The sequence below is a fragment of the Peromyscus californicus genome, unplaced genomic scaffold (genome assembly GCF_007827085.1).
Source record: "Peromyscus californicus insignis strain IS unplaced genomic scaffold, ASM782708v3 Scaffold_13__1_contigs__length_99412109, whole genome shotgun sequence".
Lineage (NCBI taxonomy): Eukaryota > Metazoa > Chordata > Mammalia > Rodentia > Cricetidae > Peromyscus > Peromyscus californicus.
The window spans coordinates 79,717,143-79,734,840 of NW_026294424.1; the positions used below are offsets into that span (position 1 = coordinate 79,717,143).

At 38.0% G+C, this 17,698-nt stretch overlaps 1 protein-coding gene across 3 annotated transcripts in view; it reads right to left on the bottom strand.

Moving 5' to 3' along the window:
• Window positions 1-17,698, bottom strand: part of LOC128108575 (transmembrane protease serine 11E) — a 113,937-nt gene that overhangs the window by 20,991 nt on the left and 75,248 nt on the right. For all 3 annotated transcript variants that reach the window (XM_052735309.1, XM_052735308.1, XM_052735307.1), the window contains 2 exons: window positions 7,238-7,362; window positions 1,898-2,019 (listed from right to left, as the gene is read on the bottom strand). In XM_052735309.1, coding sequence (XP_052591269.1) covers window positions 1,898-2,019; window positions 7,238-7,362 — 247 coding nt within the window. The remainder of the gene's footprint in view (window positions 1-1,897; window positions 2,020-7,237; window positions 7,363-17,698) is intronic.

Here is a 17,698-nt window from a genome sequence, read left to right on the forward strand (position 1 = left end):
TGAAGTAATTCTGCTAAGTGACAGTGGTTTGTAGGAACGAATGTGTGTCAGGGTTGGATGAGACAGTGACTAAGTATGCTCACAGACTGAGTGTCCAGATCAGACTGGAAATGTTCTGAGAAAAGTCCGTGAATTGGAGCTCTGAACAACCACAGTTACAAAGTTCCTCTAGTATGATGACAGACGTATCTTTGTGAAGCTATTTCTGGCTATAAATCATACAAGTGAATTTAAACTTTAAAATTCAGGACTTGAGTAAGTAAAGAGTTCAGTGATTTCTTGTTTTTAGTGTGTGGATATTCTTGAGACACAGTGAGTGCAGACTGGTGATTTGCAGAAAGAGTTAACTTTTTATTCTGTTCTTGTATTTCCTTGGTTCCAGAACTGATGCTACAGCAACTATAGTACAGTTATGTCCTTGTATTGCTGATTCACTTGGATGTTTTCACTTAAGGGTTTATTTTTATCAAGTATTTCAAAATTATTATTGATTTGGAAGGTACTAAAGATCTATATTCTTTTAGATTGAAATTAATTTGGATCTTAGAAAATTTATTTTGGTAAATGGCCCAAAACACAAGGGATATAGTGACATTTCGGCTTTCTGAGCTCAGTTCACTTTTCTTACTTTACATGTGTATTAACATTAGGGAAGAAGTCCTTTGATGTTTTCCTCGCAAGTACACAAGTCACCAGGACCTCAGAGAGCTACAGTTTCCATGAAAGGGTGTTGGTCGGTTTAAGATTTAGACATGGTTGGAAGGCCTCCCAGGGCTTCATGCACTAAAATTTAATCCCCATTGTAATGTAGTTAGAGAGTGAAAAATCATAGTGTTTATAAAGGTGGGGCATTCAGGAGGTGAGTCAGATTAGATACGGTTATTAGGGTAGAGCTCATGATTGAATGCTGGTGGCTCTGAAGAAGAGTGAGAGAGCAGGAGAGACTCACTATTCAAGTGCTCTCCGTCTTTAGTGTGGTGACATGGTAAGGCTCCCTGCCGTATCTGCCAAGAAGGGAAGATCATCTTTAGATACAACCCTTTGAGCTAGCACTTTCCAACCCATGAACCAAAATAACCTCCATGCATTAGGAACTAGACTATTGAAGTATTTCACTACAGCAACAAATAATGTAGGTTATTTCCATTCTGTCCCTATTCAGAATATTGAAACTAAAAGACATTTTTGCAAATTGCATTAACTTAAAAGCTGAATTAACATACAAGGAAATTTGTCTGGAATGAAAAGTGATCTGCCACACACTGACATGTCACTGACTGACGGCTCATGGCAGAAGTTGCTCTTCAGTTCTCTTTCCATCATGTCATACCATAAATTATCTCAATAGCCAAGAAACTTCCAAATTGTTGTCTAAGTAATATAGTAATGGAAATTCATCACTCAGGCCTTTGTTCTTTTGATCTGTGCTGCTGGTTTTCTATTTTCTTAACTAGTGAATTCCTCCCGCAGGATGAATACTGATGCCTTGTATGTACCAAACTGATACATTAGATAAGTCTACAAGTAAAGCACAGTGTTTATGTATGGGTCTGAATGGTTTTAATCTCTACATTCTTTTGCTCGGAGACTCTTCCCTAGAATGGATGTCTGTGTAAAAGAACCTTATTCTGGGTCAGCCCCACAGCTCCAGAATTTCTGCACTGTGTTGATCAAAAGTAATACATTGTAGAAAAAGAGAGTGGGAGGGACATTCACAATGGCTAGATGCTACTTGGTTTGGCCTTACTGATGTAGTCTTCTAAGTCAGCTATTATGAGTTTTGTTTCAGATCCCTTATTATGATGTCCTATCAGTTTTCAAACATACGCAGGGAATCAATTGATTATTTCAGAAAGATATGCTCAGTGTCATAAACATGGAGAAAAAACCTACTTACCATGGTTTCAATTCTCTGGCTCATTTCTGTGAAATTTTTAGAAGCCTCTCTTCCAAATTCAGAATACAGCTTGTCACTTGTGAATGGCAATGTGCTGTAGTAATGGTAGGTCCTCCTTTGATCTACAAGGAAAGAGGCAAAACCCATCATAATCTTTATCAGATATATAAAGCATCATTATTACCCCATTTGGTGATTACTTGAAACACTAAGACAAGAAGGAATGTTCCAACCCCCGGTCATCAGCTCCATCATCCTGCTCCAGGCTCCAGAGTGATCTCAGAATAAAGGGAAATACTCATCATACTATTATATAGAGTGTAAAGGTGGTGAGAAATGCCTGGTGCTCTGGAGTGCTGTATAAACACCACATGGGAACTGTGGGTTAATTACTCATATGTTTTCCATTCTTTAGTTAGTCCAAAGGATGCAGTCATGCCTTCTGAATGAGCACATCAGGTTGTATTTAGAAGCTTCTCAGGGTTAAATTACTTTATATTAAAGAAGTAGACCCCTCCCCATTCACTAAACTACTCATCAATTCTGGATGTAGTGTGAGAAAAAATATTTTTCTGGAAATGGAAATGAGAGTAGGAATTCAGAAAATAGAAATTTAGGGAGCTAGAATTGCCAGCTGGTGTGGCCTTTATAGACACTAAATAGGTTCACTGGACTCCTCTGTCACAGAACTTATTTTCTCCCACTGGGTTTAGGGAATGTCTTGTCTGCTTCTTAGCCACTGTGTCCAGTCTCTGCTATCAATTCATGCACCTGGTCTTTTGACCTACTGCAGAGTTAATGTAGTGCAGTTTCCCTCTCCTGTACATGAATGAGTTAGAGACTTGAGTCTACTTTCAGTGGATATTAATGCCTACCACATTTTTGTGACAGATGTTGTACCAAGCATTACAAATATAACAGTAACCTAAGACCATTGAACATGGTTATTTGTAAGAAAATGGACTATACCTCACCCAGGCTCGGGTTCTTTCCTCTCCCCGCTTCCTTCCCATTCTTCCTTAAACCCTGGCTAACACTGAGCACTAGTGTCTCAGGCTATTCATATGCCTCATTAAAATTACAAGAACCCATTAGAAAGCAGTGTTATCTGTATTTAGGGGTTTCCTGCAATTGGTTTTGTTTTGTTTTATTTTGTTTTGTTTTATTTTGTTTACTCTTTGTTCTCTGGGAGTCCACCACCCAGCTCCCAAATAAAAACACAGAGACTTATTCTTACTTATGAATGCCTGGCCTTAGCTTGCCTGGTTTCTAGGCAGCTTTTCTTAACTTAAATGATGCCATCTACCTTTTGTCTCTGGGTTTTTACCATTCTCTATTCCATATCTCTTTCTTTCCTTCTTACTTCATGGCTGACTGTGTTGCTGGGTGACTGGCCCCTGGCATCCTCTTCTCCTTCTCCTCTTCTAGCTTCTCCCTCTTCTCTTTTCTTCTCCTATTTATTCTCTCTGCCTGGCAGCCCTGCCTATCTCTCTCCTACCTGTTCAGCTCTTTATTAGACCAATCAGGCTTTTTAGGCACACAGCTTTTAACAGCGCTTTAACACACAGTTTTAACACATCTTCATAGAGTTAAACAAATGTAATATAAAAGAATACAACACATCTTTGCATCATTAAAAAAAAAATCCACTGCATAAATGTCATACATCTTCAACTAATAGCCCACAACAGTTTCCAGTCTCAGAAATGTAAATAACTTGACAAAAATAGTATAACACAGCCAGAAAAAATATATGACTGAATTTCAAAACAAGGCCCAGCTAAAGCACAGTCTCCTTTGACATCTAGCTTCTTAGAATGAAAAAAGCAAAACAAAACAAATAGCCACTCATTAAAACTATGGGATTGCATGTACATGCTGGGTGGTGGTGGCGCACTCCTTTACTCTCAGCACTCGGGAGGCAGAGACAGGCAGATCTCTGTGAGTTCAAGGCCAGTCTGGTCTACAAAGCAAGTTCTAGGACAGCCAAGACTGTTATACTAAGAAACCCTGTCTCAAAAAACAAACAAACAAAAATATGTATGTGCACGGTACACGTGAGTGTGGCATAAGTGGCCATGGGAAGCCTGTGGCAGTCAGAGGACAACTTTGTGGAGTCAGCTCTTTCCTTACACCTTGACATGGCTTCCAAAGATCAAAATCAAATGGCCAGTCTTGTATGGCTAGCACTTTTGTGTACTGAACCTTCTTGCAGGCCCCCAAAAATTATGAAGTTTTTATTATAAAATTAATTCAAAAATCCTGGTAAACTTAAAGATAATACCTTGGCCATCTAGAAGATTTGGCAGGACAGAAGGAGAAATGGATGGTCACTCTGGCAGGCCTAAGCAGCAAATGACAAGAAGAGGCAATGAAAGTTCAAGGACTTCCGGGCAATCTCAACTAAAGTGAGCGACAAGCGAGAGTGGGTGTTTTTGTTACTTCTCCTTCTACACAAACCTTGCCTTGAATGGCCAAGATGACATGAATGACAGGCAAGTCCCTGAAATATAAGTGCTTGAAAGAAAAGTTTTCAAGTCATTGAAATATTGAAAAGTAGCATAACTATCTTTATAAACTGCTGCTATTCTATTTTGCATTTTTTATTTCATCTTATTGGCTAGTATGGTATGTTTATGGTGTGTACATGCATGTGTGTGTGTGTGTGTGTGTGTGTGTCTGTGTCTGTGTCTGTGTCTCTGTGTACATGCACACACCATTACATACATATGTGGAAGCCAGGGGAGGTGGGATGAAGTTCTCTCTCTCTCTCATCTTAATCTCCTGAGACAGGATCTCTCCCTGAACCTGAAGCTCTCTTTCTGCTTGCTGACTAATCAGCAAGCTCATAGGATCTGCCCGTCTCCATACCCCAACCCTGAAGTTACAGACACATGTGACCTGCTAGGAAATCAAATGCAGATACATGTGCATGCACAGCAAACTCTTACCCATTAGAACATCTCTCCAGCTCTATTTTGCATTTGAAACATCTGTCTCGTGGTTAACTATAGCTATCTATATAGCTGCATTCTTTAGTTTGAAATATTGCTTCTGAAGCTGTAATATATGAATAAATGGGCCACCTGGGAATTCTGGCAAAACAAAATAATTGTAAATGCAGATTTTTTGAATTTCTAAATGTTCCAAGCTGATGCTGATGTAACCAGTACTCAAACAAACGTTAAATAGTAATGTTATCAAGAAGGTGAGAGGCCCCTTTATTTGCTTAAGCATAGCTTTTTTAAAATTATAGATTAGATCATTTGAATTTGTCATTTGAAGAGGCAAACATGGTCACAATCAGCACTTTCATATGGATCACCCACAGGAACAATTTATATAATCAATACTGTACTCTGCTCTGTAGACTTAAATAGGCCACTAAGCTTTAGTAGTATTCCCAGCTTCTAGCATTATATGCAATCTCTTGTAATTTAATGACTATTGAACATGTTAAAAGTATGTATGAACATGAGTTTATTGATAATTTTCTAATAGGCTTGTAATTTTACAACTTACAGTGATGTTGTTCACTAACAGATCCACCTGACATCCACAGTCTCAAAAAATGTAAATAGAGCCCCAAAGGCACAGGACAGGAGTTATACAAACAATTCTAAACTGTTCTAGCTTCACAAAGTGAGACTCAAAATGATGTTTTTCCAAATCTAGTCACATGTCTTTATTCTGTAACACATCTATTGAGTTTGGCATGTGAGCTCCAGACTGCTCATTGTTTTAGCTACTAGGTTGTTAGTTTCCACCCCTAGATGGTACATCACACATCACACATACAAAATAGCAACATACAAGAATCATTGTTTATTCAGGTGTGTTGTGTGGGCATTGGAAGGCATGTGTTACAATTTCTGATCTGATTATCAAACAGTATGATACAGGAACCAGTTACTGGAAAACATGACCTGGTTTTCAGTATACACTGTGAGTAAGACCTATAATCTCATAAAACTTGGTTTTGAAACGGCAAAAGAAATGTATGAAGAAGTGTTTTGCTCTCACAGAAGTGATCAAGCCTCTGACATTATCAGGGGTTTCTTATGAAAACAGATAATCCTAAAAATATGTCATTTATTTTTATCACTTAGTATTAAATAAACATTTATAATGGACCTAATATATGCCAGGAATATTCAAAGTATTGGAAATATAAAAATGAATAAATCATAGCCTTACACATGCATACAGAAATAACAATGCTTATAATATAATAAGGCTCAGTATATTCATAACATATAGGCATTGTAATGTTATTTTAGCAACTCTTTTATATTAAAAATAATCCAGAGAAATTTCTATTATCAAAATATACCCCAATTTTAAAGACCTGTGTATGTATAAATGCCACATCAAAAAAATCTGTTTTAAGCATTGTTTTTCCTTAAACCACCCAAAAGAGATGTATCCACCTTGGTCTGGAAACCAAGATTGCACTTTGTAGACAGTCACAGAAGATAACCAGATTACAGATTCCTCTTTCTCTGTATACAGAAGCAACTGTATCAGATTCCCAATTAAATTAGAATCAAGTGATTAGCTTCTATGGTTTCAAGGTCTTCAATATCAAAACATAATCTAGTCACTCAGGGAGATATTAAACTAAGAGGTCATAGTTGAGTCAACTAATTAAAACCCAAGGCACAGAACAGGGAAACTTCAGAAGGGTTGTTACATCCTGGAAGAATAGCTCTGTAGTCCCCTGGGTACCTTCTTAATAACAGCAGCTAGCAGTTCATCTGGCAGTGAGAGACCTCATAACCACAAAGTGAACCTCCTCATAATTAACCTCAGCATATCTTGTCCTCTGTCATCACTAACATTCAAAGATGAGATTTTAAATAACATGGGCACTTATTTAATAATCCACCATTGTGAACGCCTTTCCAACTTACTTAGTACAGAATAGAACTTAGCCTTCCATGATATTTCATTGTCTAATTCACTCATTAGAATGTTAAGATTTTGATGAACTAGATTTTTTTTAAAATAAGGTTGTTGTCCTGTGACCTCAGCTAACTCAAGACATTATATTCTAGATAACCTGTGGTCTTCCCCTACTTAAGATCCCTTTATCACTTATCAGCTATTATGAAAAGTAGCATTCTATTCCTAGCAGGAAGCACTGTTCCCTTAAAGATGGAAGAATGAATCCTCCTTGGTTTGTGGAGATTAAAATGAAAAACAAAGCAGTCAAAGTGTTCTTAGCTACACAAATAAATCAAAGTGATGAAGAAACAACCCCGAGGCAAGTCAAAACAGGAAGTTCCATGAGGAAACAGCTGGAGCAAAACACGTGACACCATGGCATCTCATACTTACTGTATCTGACATAGTGAACGGTGAGTCCAATACACACAGCAAGGACAATCAGGGATAAAAAAGAGATGAGGCCAATAACCCAGGGCTCTACACAAGTTCTCTTCCTGGCTCTCACCACAGGTGACCTGAGGAAAGAAGTAAACAGAAGGATTAGGTGGCAGTACATTCTTCATCTACACTTTAGGCAAGTTAGGAACATTGAACATTCAGATGGCAATGTGCTGCCTTGGTTCCCAGCTGCTGAGACAAATCCTAGTTCTGACTACCCGAACTTGGGCAAGTAATTTGACTCTTTCATGCCTTAGTTTCTTTATTTATAAAACAAAGATGACAGCAATGGTCCTCATATCATAGGATTATTTGTAGGGACTAAACACAAGTTCTATATGTAAAATAATGAGAATAGTGCCGGGCTTGTACACAGGGCTTCTGTACGAATTAGCTATCATATGTCCAACAAACACTGTATGAGCTACAGAGTAGAGTGCTGTAGAGCTATACATTTAACGTTTGTTTCTAGGCAGTAGAATTTTAAATGGTTTATAAAATAGAGTAAAGCTTAAACTGCATAACACACTGCAGATCTAATTCTACTTGCCTTCTAATTTTACGATTAAATTCCAAACCTAACCTTGAGGGTACATGGAAAAGATTATAGAAGGCCTCCTGAAAACCCTAGTGTTTGAGCTAATATTTACCAGTAAGCTTCCATGATGTTTTGGAAGCTCTTTCCATGTGACATCATCTTTCCCTCAAAGCACAGTCCTAACTAACACCTGATGGTAGAGCAGGCTTTTGTTTGGTTGATTAAATTGCCAACCATTCAGGTTATATATTCTAGTTGGTAAGCAAATTCAAATGCTAAATATAATAATAATAAAGTCACTGCTTAGTAAGGCTTTGGGCTATAATGCTGCTATTTTTTTATTTAGCTATTTCTCATGTCTATAAATGGGCTTCTTTCTTTCTAGAATGCTACTCGTCCAATACATGGAAGATGGAGAGAATGTAATGTCCTGGTGGAGGAATTCTGGGTATTGAATCCCATGAGAGAGAATTATACTTCCAGCAGTTTCATTACCAGCTCTGACTCAGTTCTAAACCATTCAAATGCTGTTTCTTCACCTATCAGTAAGGCACAGGACACCCCTCCTGTCTGCAATACCCCAGTGAGTGCAGGAAACTTCTTGCAAACTGCAAAGCCTTTGCAATAAATACTTTTTACTTATGGAAATAAAGAGAACTCATTGCTTTCTATATAGGACCATCAGGAAATATTATGGCATTGATCTTGCAGCACCATCATTATATCTTTGTGCCTGGACACTGAGTAGGGAAAATTGGTGTTACCATCTTCTTGTCCCAGCTGCTGGTTATGGAGTATAGTGTCTAGGCCCAAGGGACTCTAGTTGTTTCCCTCCTTTCTTGTTATGATTTTCCCATGGGATGGTAGCCATGGAAACTTCAGTGTTCTCTCTCTGACCTCTTTGATCTCCAGCTCTCCCTTGAGTAGGGTTCCAAACACCTGTTCCTAGAATGGCAATTACTATAACATAAAAATACTTTTCCATGAGGTGCTTATTTTTCCATGCGCACTTGTGCCCAAGGAGCTCCCCAGCCTTATTCCTGTTCCGTCTATCTCTGAATGCTTGCTATTCATCTGCTGCAGAAGACAGGAGATGCATATAGCAGACGTAAGCAAGACTTTGGGGTCGATACAGGGAGGGAAGGTTTTTCAACAAATGTCTGTGCATGCCAGATTAAAAAATATATAAATTTACATATTTAGAAATCAGGATAGAATGGTCAACAATATATGGTTACAATGCTGAGATATGAAATATAAGTTGTATTTGTTTGACAGTGACTTTTTAATCCAGACAGAAATCCAAGCAAAGCACTAAGTTGTTGACTGCAAATCTGCTTGTATTAACATGAAAGTGGCCAATTATCCATTTAGCAAAAAAAAAATGATGATGATATGAATGAGATGTATTTTATATTCTAATCTTTAAGATAATTATATGGTGTATGCATAATAAAAACACAGGAGGTGCTGGATTATTAGCAGGAAGAAGTAGAATAAGAAATGAACAAAACTTTCATTTGAATCCAAGCATGCCTTAGTTTTATGACAGATTCTTTAAATAATAAATAGTCTTTTGAATTAAACGGAGAAGAGAAAGAAAAGAAAAATGATAAAGAGAGCTTATAAAGAATTAAAAAATGACTGAGGAAGATCAGGTCTGGGGTGTGTGTGTGTGTATGTGTGTGTGTGTGTGTGTGTGTGTACTTCTTTTCACTACCGTGCTAAGGTACCACTCTGGCTTCCTTCCCTGATCCCTGCAATATCTGAGTGGCATGCTTTCTTTGGTGTTAGGGGGCAAGAGGGATATCATGGGACAAAGATAGAGAGAATCCAGTCAAAGCAATGTAGACAAACAATTTTGAGAGTGAGTTTCTGCGTGAGGCCACCAACTTCTTTATCCCAGTAGACGCACAACTCTCTCCTGTTTTCTCTGTACGAAAAACAAGGATTGTTATTCCCCACTCCTAAGCTGGTGAGCTCTATGGCAGTAAAAACGTGAAGTCACTTTATTACATTGAATGCCAATGTGAAAAAAAATACAAATATCAGTAGCATTTATCAAAATCATTTAAATTATTAATAGTAGTATTGATGCCCACATTACCAAGACATATGCCATTTGAAGCACTGTATCTTCTTTTTCCAATCTATAGTATAGCATTGGTTTTCATGCCAATTGACTTGGCTTCCTTTTTCCCTTTATTAAGGTATAATTTATTATTTCTTAGCTACCTTTTTCCCTCAGCAAGTCATTCAGTACTAAACTGCTCCAAAGTAGCTATGGTTAGAGAATGCTCTAAAAACATTCATAAAACAGAGAAATAAATCCATTTCTCATATCGGTTGGTGTTCCTGTATCAAGTGCATGCTCTGTATCAGGTATCCTATCCAAACACTTCTTTGCTCCTCTAAAACTTAGCTTAATTCGCCTAAATTCACCCTCAGGAAGACTTTTTGAATTCTAATTCCTTCAACAAGTTCAAATCGCCAAATTGCTCTCTAATTTTTCTTGTCATGTGGGGAAATGTATAATTAGAGAGAAGCTGAGTAAATATAGGTGTTAAGGTACAGGTACAATTGACTGGCTTTAAATTGCTGGGAGACAAGGGATAGACCCAACATTGTGTTGTCCACATCACTTCTTAATACGTCATGTTTAGAGCAGTACCTTAAAAAAATAAGAAAGAAAGAAAGAAAGCCAGTGAGAGGGAAACATGAAGGAGCAGGAGAGGCGGACCAGCAAGCAGGCCTGCGGGCATGCTGTGGGCGATTACGTAAGGAGTGCGATGTTTGTGAGGAGAGCTTGTCAGAACAAGCGGCTACTTAGCACAGTCAGCACCGTGTTTAGAGCAACAGCGGTTCTCAAATTTCTCGTTCCTTCTCCCTGATGATAAGCCGCGCTGACGCTGTCAGTTCCCACATCTCGGCAGCTCAGTCCAGCCCCGCTGCTCTCACAACCATGTTCCTGATGTCCATAACTTGGTGACCCTGAAGAATGATCATCAGCTTCTTCAGCCAGAGTCTAGCCAGCTTTGGGGTGAAGGTTAAAGTGATAGATCTTTCTGTTTTCTAGGCTGTAGGTTCTCTGCTACAGCTACTCAGTTCCGTCACTGTGTCCTAAAGCAGCCACAGACGATACAGAATCCATGCGGGGCACAGCTGTGTCCTGGTCCGTTTTCATATCTAGAGACCGATACTTAAATATGTTCTAACTGTCAAAATAGTTTATGATCTTTTCCAGTTTGCTTTCAATTATTTAAAAGTGTGAAAACTGTTCTTAGTTAAAACACCATATAAAAGCAAACCATGAATCAGATTGGATCCCTATAGTTTGCTGTGGCTGTTTAATGGATAGACTACAAGTCAACACTAATGATCTGGAGTCCTGACAAATCTGTCCCCTACTCTGCTGCCAATGAACTTGCTTGGGAAATTCCCACCAGTATTTGACTCACAGCTTGATAAGTTTTCTCTTCCAGCTCCCTAGTCTGAAACTCTCTGTTCTAGTAAACTGTCTTTCTACAAGTGCCATGGACAATGGCTTAACCTGCTTAAACCCCACACTGCTTCTCGTAGCAAGCTCTTCCTATTGCCTCCCATGTAGAGTATCTTAGAGCCTATCCTTTGCTCACACCCATAAAATGCTTTTGTATATTTAGGAGATGATTTAAAAATTCTCTGCTCTGGTTGCTCTTTTCATCCTGAGCATCATATTGATATCTTTTTGTTTGAGTTTTTGTTAGTTTCATTTGTTTGTCTTTGTACCTTCCTGGGGATAAGCCTGAGTCTGTATGCATTCTTATCCCATGCTCAAGAGTTGATCATTCTTCAGGAACTGAAGCAAAGTTGACTAAATTAAGTTGCAAAAAACTCATTTTTCAATACCACACTATGGTATTTGATCTTTCTCAATGAACTCGAAGTCCACCTTAGTTCCAGGAAACAACTTGAGATACTGAAGACAAGGAAAGGCAAGTCAGACCTTGTTAAGAATAACTGCTATTTTAGAAAGCCTCATTATTAGACCAATCAAGTGTTTATTAGGCCAAGACAGGCAAAGTAACACACCCTCACAGAGTTAAACAAATACAATGTAAAAAAAATGCAACCCATCTTTGCATCATTACACAAATGTAACACATCTTTAATATTCTACAACAGGAGGACACCTGATGTAGACCTCTGGCCCCAACAGATGCACACTTATGAGCATGCACACCTCCACACACGTACACCACCCATGAGTGCACACATTAAATTTTTTAATTAAAAAATAAAAAAGCTGGCTTGGTGTGGTGGTACACGCTTTAATTCCAGCACCCAGGAAGCGGAGACAGACAGATTTCTGAGCTCAAGGCTCACTTGTTCTACAGAGCTAGTTCTAGGACAGCCAAGTGCACACAGAGAAACCCTGTCTCAAAAAGCCAAAAATAAAATAAAATAGCAACACATCAAATAACATTTGCTTGGTGTTCACCATGTGTTTGAACCAGCTTAGCTTACAGTGATGGTTCTCAACCTGTAGGTTGAGACCTCTTTGGGGGTTGCACATCAGATATCCTGCATATCAAATATTTCCATTATGATTAATAACAGTAGCAAACATACAGTTATGAAGTAGCAACAAAATAGTCTTATGGTTGGAGTCACCACAACATGAGGAACTATATTAAAGGGTCTCAGGACTAGGAAGGTTGAGAACCTCTGGCTTACATGATTGTGCCTGCTTTTTTCACCCATGCAGATGGGTGCTTCAGCTGCATTTTATTTTGAGTAAACCATGTATTGTTAGGACACTGATTTTTTACTCCTTCTGATATTTCTAAAACAAAACTACATAAGTACCCAAGGGAAAAAACAAAGTAAAAGGTATACATAGACATAGGTAGTGTGCTTACTAATTTTATATCAACTTGACATAAACTAGAATTATATGAAAGGAGGAAACCTCAATCGAGAAAATGCCTCCAATAAGTACTGGCTGCAGGGCATTTTTCCAAGAGAGCTGAGAGGGCCAAGCCATTGTGGGTGGTGGCATCTCTGGGCTGGTGGTCCAGGGGTCTATAAAAAAGCAGGCTGAGCAAGGCATGGGGAACAAGCCAGTAAGCAGACCCCTCCATGGCCTCTGTGTCAGTTCCTGCCTCCAGGTTTCTAGCTTGCTTGAGTTCTCCTCCTCCCTGCTTTGATGATGAATTGTTATAGAGAACTGTGAGTGAAGTAAACCTTTGCCTTCTCAAGTTGCTTTTGGTCATGGTATTTCATATCCTCTCAGCAACAGTAACACTGAGATGGGTAGTATGTTTTCATTGCTATCTTTTAATGTATTAGTGGACTGCTTGCATGCATACATGAGTACCACTCGTTTGCCTGGTGCCTATGGAGACTAGACAGGGCATCAGGTCTATAGAGTTTCAGATGGTCATGAGCTATAGTGTGGGGCTGAAAACTGAACCTGAGTCCTCTGCAAGAGCAATAAATGCTCTAAACTGTTGAATTGTCTTTCTAGCTGCCATTGTTAATTTTTTAAGAAGAAATTCAAGCAAATTATTTTCATAAAATTGCAAAAAACCCTATTTATATTCCATTCGTTGATGTGCAGAACACATCTATGAAATATCTAAGAAAATCATCTTATTATGTGGATTGAATTATATGTTTAATCCCTGTAATGATAATTATTAATAATTCTCATAAAGAAATTGCAATTAAAGCAAGAATATCACTAGTTGCCAAACAACTATTTCTATTTTATTTTATAGCATCAATACAAACAAAAGAAAACAGTTTTTTTCTTTTTAAAAAATTTATTATTTTATTTGCCTGCATGTATTTCTGTGTGATGGTATTGTGTAGTTTGATTTTTCTTTTGGGCCATCAGGTCACAAATAATGACACAGAGACATTAATTATGAAAGCTTTGCCATTAGCTTAGGCTTGTCCCACTAACTCTTATAACTTAAACTAACCCATATTTTTATTCATCTACGTTCTGCCACATGGATTTTACCTTTCTCCCATTCTGTGTGTCCAACTCCTTCTGTGTCTCCACGGCATCTCAGAAAACTACTTTTATTTCCAGCTCTGGGGATTAATTTAAGACCTATGTTGGGTAATTGCTCTATAAGTGTTCTTATCACAAATATTTTTGTCTCCCACATTGTACCAAACTGATTTAAGATGACATCTAAAAGTGTGTGTGTGAGTGTGTGTGTGTGTGTGTGTGTGTGTATGTGTGAGTGAGTGTGAGTGTGTGTGAGAGAGAGGGGGGAGTTGTTGTTGCTCTTGCTACTAAATTAAATTTGTGGATGGAAGAAGAAGGCAAAACAAGTAAAAAATATAAAATGGAAATAGTACTAGAAGTATTTGCATACAGACATTTCCTTGAGTCATGCCACAACACTGGTAGGTTTCTAGAAGACATCCCCCAAACAGAGTGAAAAAAAAAAAAAAAAGCAAATTCTGATCTGATATCTTCTTTTTGGCATCCATAAGGAAAAAGCAGCACAAGTGTTCAGCAACACCATTATTAGGCCTTCATAAAAAGCATGCTGTGCAATATAATTAACTTCAGTCTCTATTATTAACATCTAAACAAAAAGAGCTGCAGAACACTCTTATTATTTCCCTCAATACTGGCAGTGTCAATAACAGTTCATTAAAAGTAATTTGACAGGAAAGGGGCTATATTAAACCATTCAGACACAAAGCCCTTCAATCAGTTTTAAAAATATCTGACCAGCGAGGACACTGTGAGAACATGACCCACAGAATCAACTAAGCAGGGCTCACAGGGACTCACAGAGACTGAGATAACAACAGGGATCCAGCACGGGTCTGAGCTAGGTCCTCTGCATGTTTGTTAGCGTGGTGTGCTTGTGGGACCCTTAACAGCAGGAATAGAGGCTACCTCTGACTCTTTTGCCTGCTCTTGGGACCCTTTTCCTCCAACTGTGTTGCCTCATCCAGCCTTGATATGAGGGTTTGTGCCTAGCCTTACTGTGATTTGTTATGCCATAATCAGTTGATATCCCTGAGAGGCCTGCCTTTTTTTTTTTTAAGGGAAATAGAGGAGGAGTGGATCTGGTTAAGAGGGGAGTTTCAGGGAGTAGGGGGTACTGGAGGAGTGGAGGTAGGGGAAACTGCAGTCAGAATTTAATGTATGTAAAGAATACAAATTTAAATTTAAAAAGATTTGACCAGGCTTTCATAATTATTACGGGAATGGCTTAAGAAACACTATCATATTACAAAATAGCTAAAGATTATTGGAATAATAGGCATAAAAGTAGGCTTTAGAAATATCATATTGTTTGGTAAACAATTTCTAAGTTATTTTAACAGAAAACCCTATAATATATTAACTTAGGCAAGCCCTAGAGTATTTAACCAACGACAAAACTCAGGTGATATTTCTTTACAGTAATTCTGGCAAGATTGCAAGTGGTAGCATCAGACTTTGATAGACATTTTATGTAAATGCTAGTAGTGACTCCACAGTGGGGACTTGACCTGACCTATATGACCCTGCCATCAATGTCATTATAAACTTCTCAACCCTATAGGCTACAACTTAGGTTGCCACAAATTGGCATGCATGTTGACATTTTGCCCTACCTCTAGAAATTTATAATTATGGATAAATAAGGCAAAAAAAATTTAAAAATATGTCATTGAATAGTTAGGTATAGGATTATACAGATGTTGATCTGTTGTAAGCTTTAGTACCACCGATGTTTACTTTCCTCATACTCTTCTATTCAAGATAATAAATTGTCATGGGGGAACTTTAAAAGTCACAGTTGACTACAGCAGGACAAACAAGGCATGCCATGGCAGCCAGCACTGGGAGACTGTACCTCTAAAGTGGGGTGGGGCAAGAATTATCAGGCATGCCTATGCTACTGTGTGTGGAGGGGGATATGGAAGGAAGGGTGAGGAATCTGAGCTGGAGACCTCCCTTCGCTGCTAACACAGAGCTTCAGACATTCCAACACTTTCTGTAATGTTTCTATGTTTCTACCAAATCTCCATTTAGACTTTTGACTTCAGTCCCCCTGGGAGAGCTTGATTGACAAGGTGAACTCGCAGTGAACTTGAAGACAAGTGACCTGGATCTTAGTCTTACTTGGAACAGAAATCTGAATGAATATTCAACACCAGAGTAGTGCATGCATCCCAGCCAGCCTCTTGCAGTATGATGTCATATGCTCTATTTTCTTGAGAATCAAGGGAATACATAGAAATTTACCTTAGTGCCTTTTTGAGATCAATCAAAATTAAGGCTAACTATCTCACACAATCCAGAAATAATGTTTAGCAACATTAAAAGCAATCTGCAATGTATTAATCAGTCTTCTATATGTAATATTTCAAATGTACTGCTTTTCTGTTGACTACAATATCAGAAAATTTGACCTAATTTGCAGCAAGCTAAGAGACTTAAGAGACTACAAGTCATCTTTTCTTGATTTTACCAATAGCTTTAATTTTAGGAAACAGGTGTAAGAGGGACATTAAGAAACTTTTATCTTTCATTTTTACCACTTCTCTACTAGTCAATGTTTTTTAAGCTACCGTAAATTGTGTTTTCCATCAATTCAAAATAAAAGCCCCTGAAAATATTGCATGGACAAAGATCAATTAAGTATCAAATCTGTGAAAAGCTTCTTGTTTTAATTATTTGCTGTCTAAACTGGTTTTGAAATTTTCTAAGTTATGCCCTGATGAAGCTTAAAATTGGGATTGGCAGGTGGAACACAAGCTATGCCCTGTGCGCTAGGCACCATTTTCCAGGAAAGCAGAGTAACCCATCACCAAGGATTCCCCAAACAATGTACAAACTCCTGTGCATGCTGAAACGTTGTTTGAATTATCTTAGCAATAAGCATGTAATTAGAAAATTATGGACCCTATTTATCTTTATATGATTTGTTCAAAGTAAATTTACCTAATTAATAAATGTCTTGCCACAAATAGTAACCTGTAACATAGGTGGACTAAAATTTAGATTTCAAATTGATTGAAAGATTTGTGAAGTAGATCATTACACACTCAATTATGCTTCAAAGTATTAGCATTTTAATAATAACACATTAATATCCTCAAATTCTTATTAAAATAAGATAGATTTTTTCCATGTACATCAATACCCTGAAATTACAAGGGAAGGATTCTAATCAGAGGAACCAAGTAATTATAATTAGCAGCATCCATGACTTTAATTTATATCTAGATACTCATAGCTACCAAATCTATAGCTGTGACTCAGCTTCCGAACTTTAGAGTCAGGTATCTCCCACCCATCCCCACCCCTGCTTTCTCTTTATCACTCTACTGGAGGTAGAGACTTCTAGATACCTATCTCAAGGATTTGTGTTTTTCCTTAATAAATAAATCCTTGATAATTATCTAGGGAACATGACAACCTGCAGAATAAATGTGTTCTTTACTGATATGAGCCACCATTTGAAGCCAGGTCTGATCGCATAGGCCTGTAATTCCAAATACTCAGAAGGTAGAATCCTTGGTAATTAACTAGGGAACATGACAACCTGCAGAATAAATGTGTTCTTTATTGATGTGAGCCACCATTTGAAGCCAAGTCTGATCACATAGGCCTGTAATTCCAAATACGCAGAAGCTAGCCTGAAAAACTTAATGAAACCCTGTCTCTAACTTTAAAAAATAAAATGAAGTCTGAAGAGACAGCCCAGTGGTCAAATGCTTACTTAGAATGTTTGAAGCCCTAGATCCAATCCTCAGTACCACAAAAGGAGAGAAGGAGAAAGAGGGAGAAAACTCATCATATGAATGAGTAGACACCAAATAAATCTACTAGACCTCTGACTTGTATGTCATAACTAGAATACACA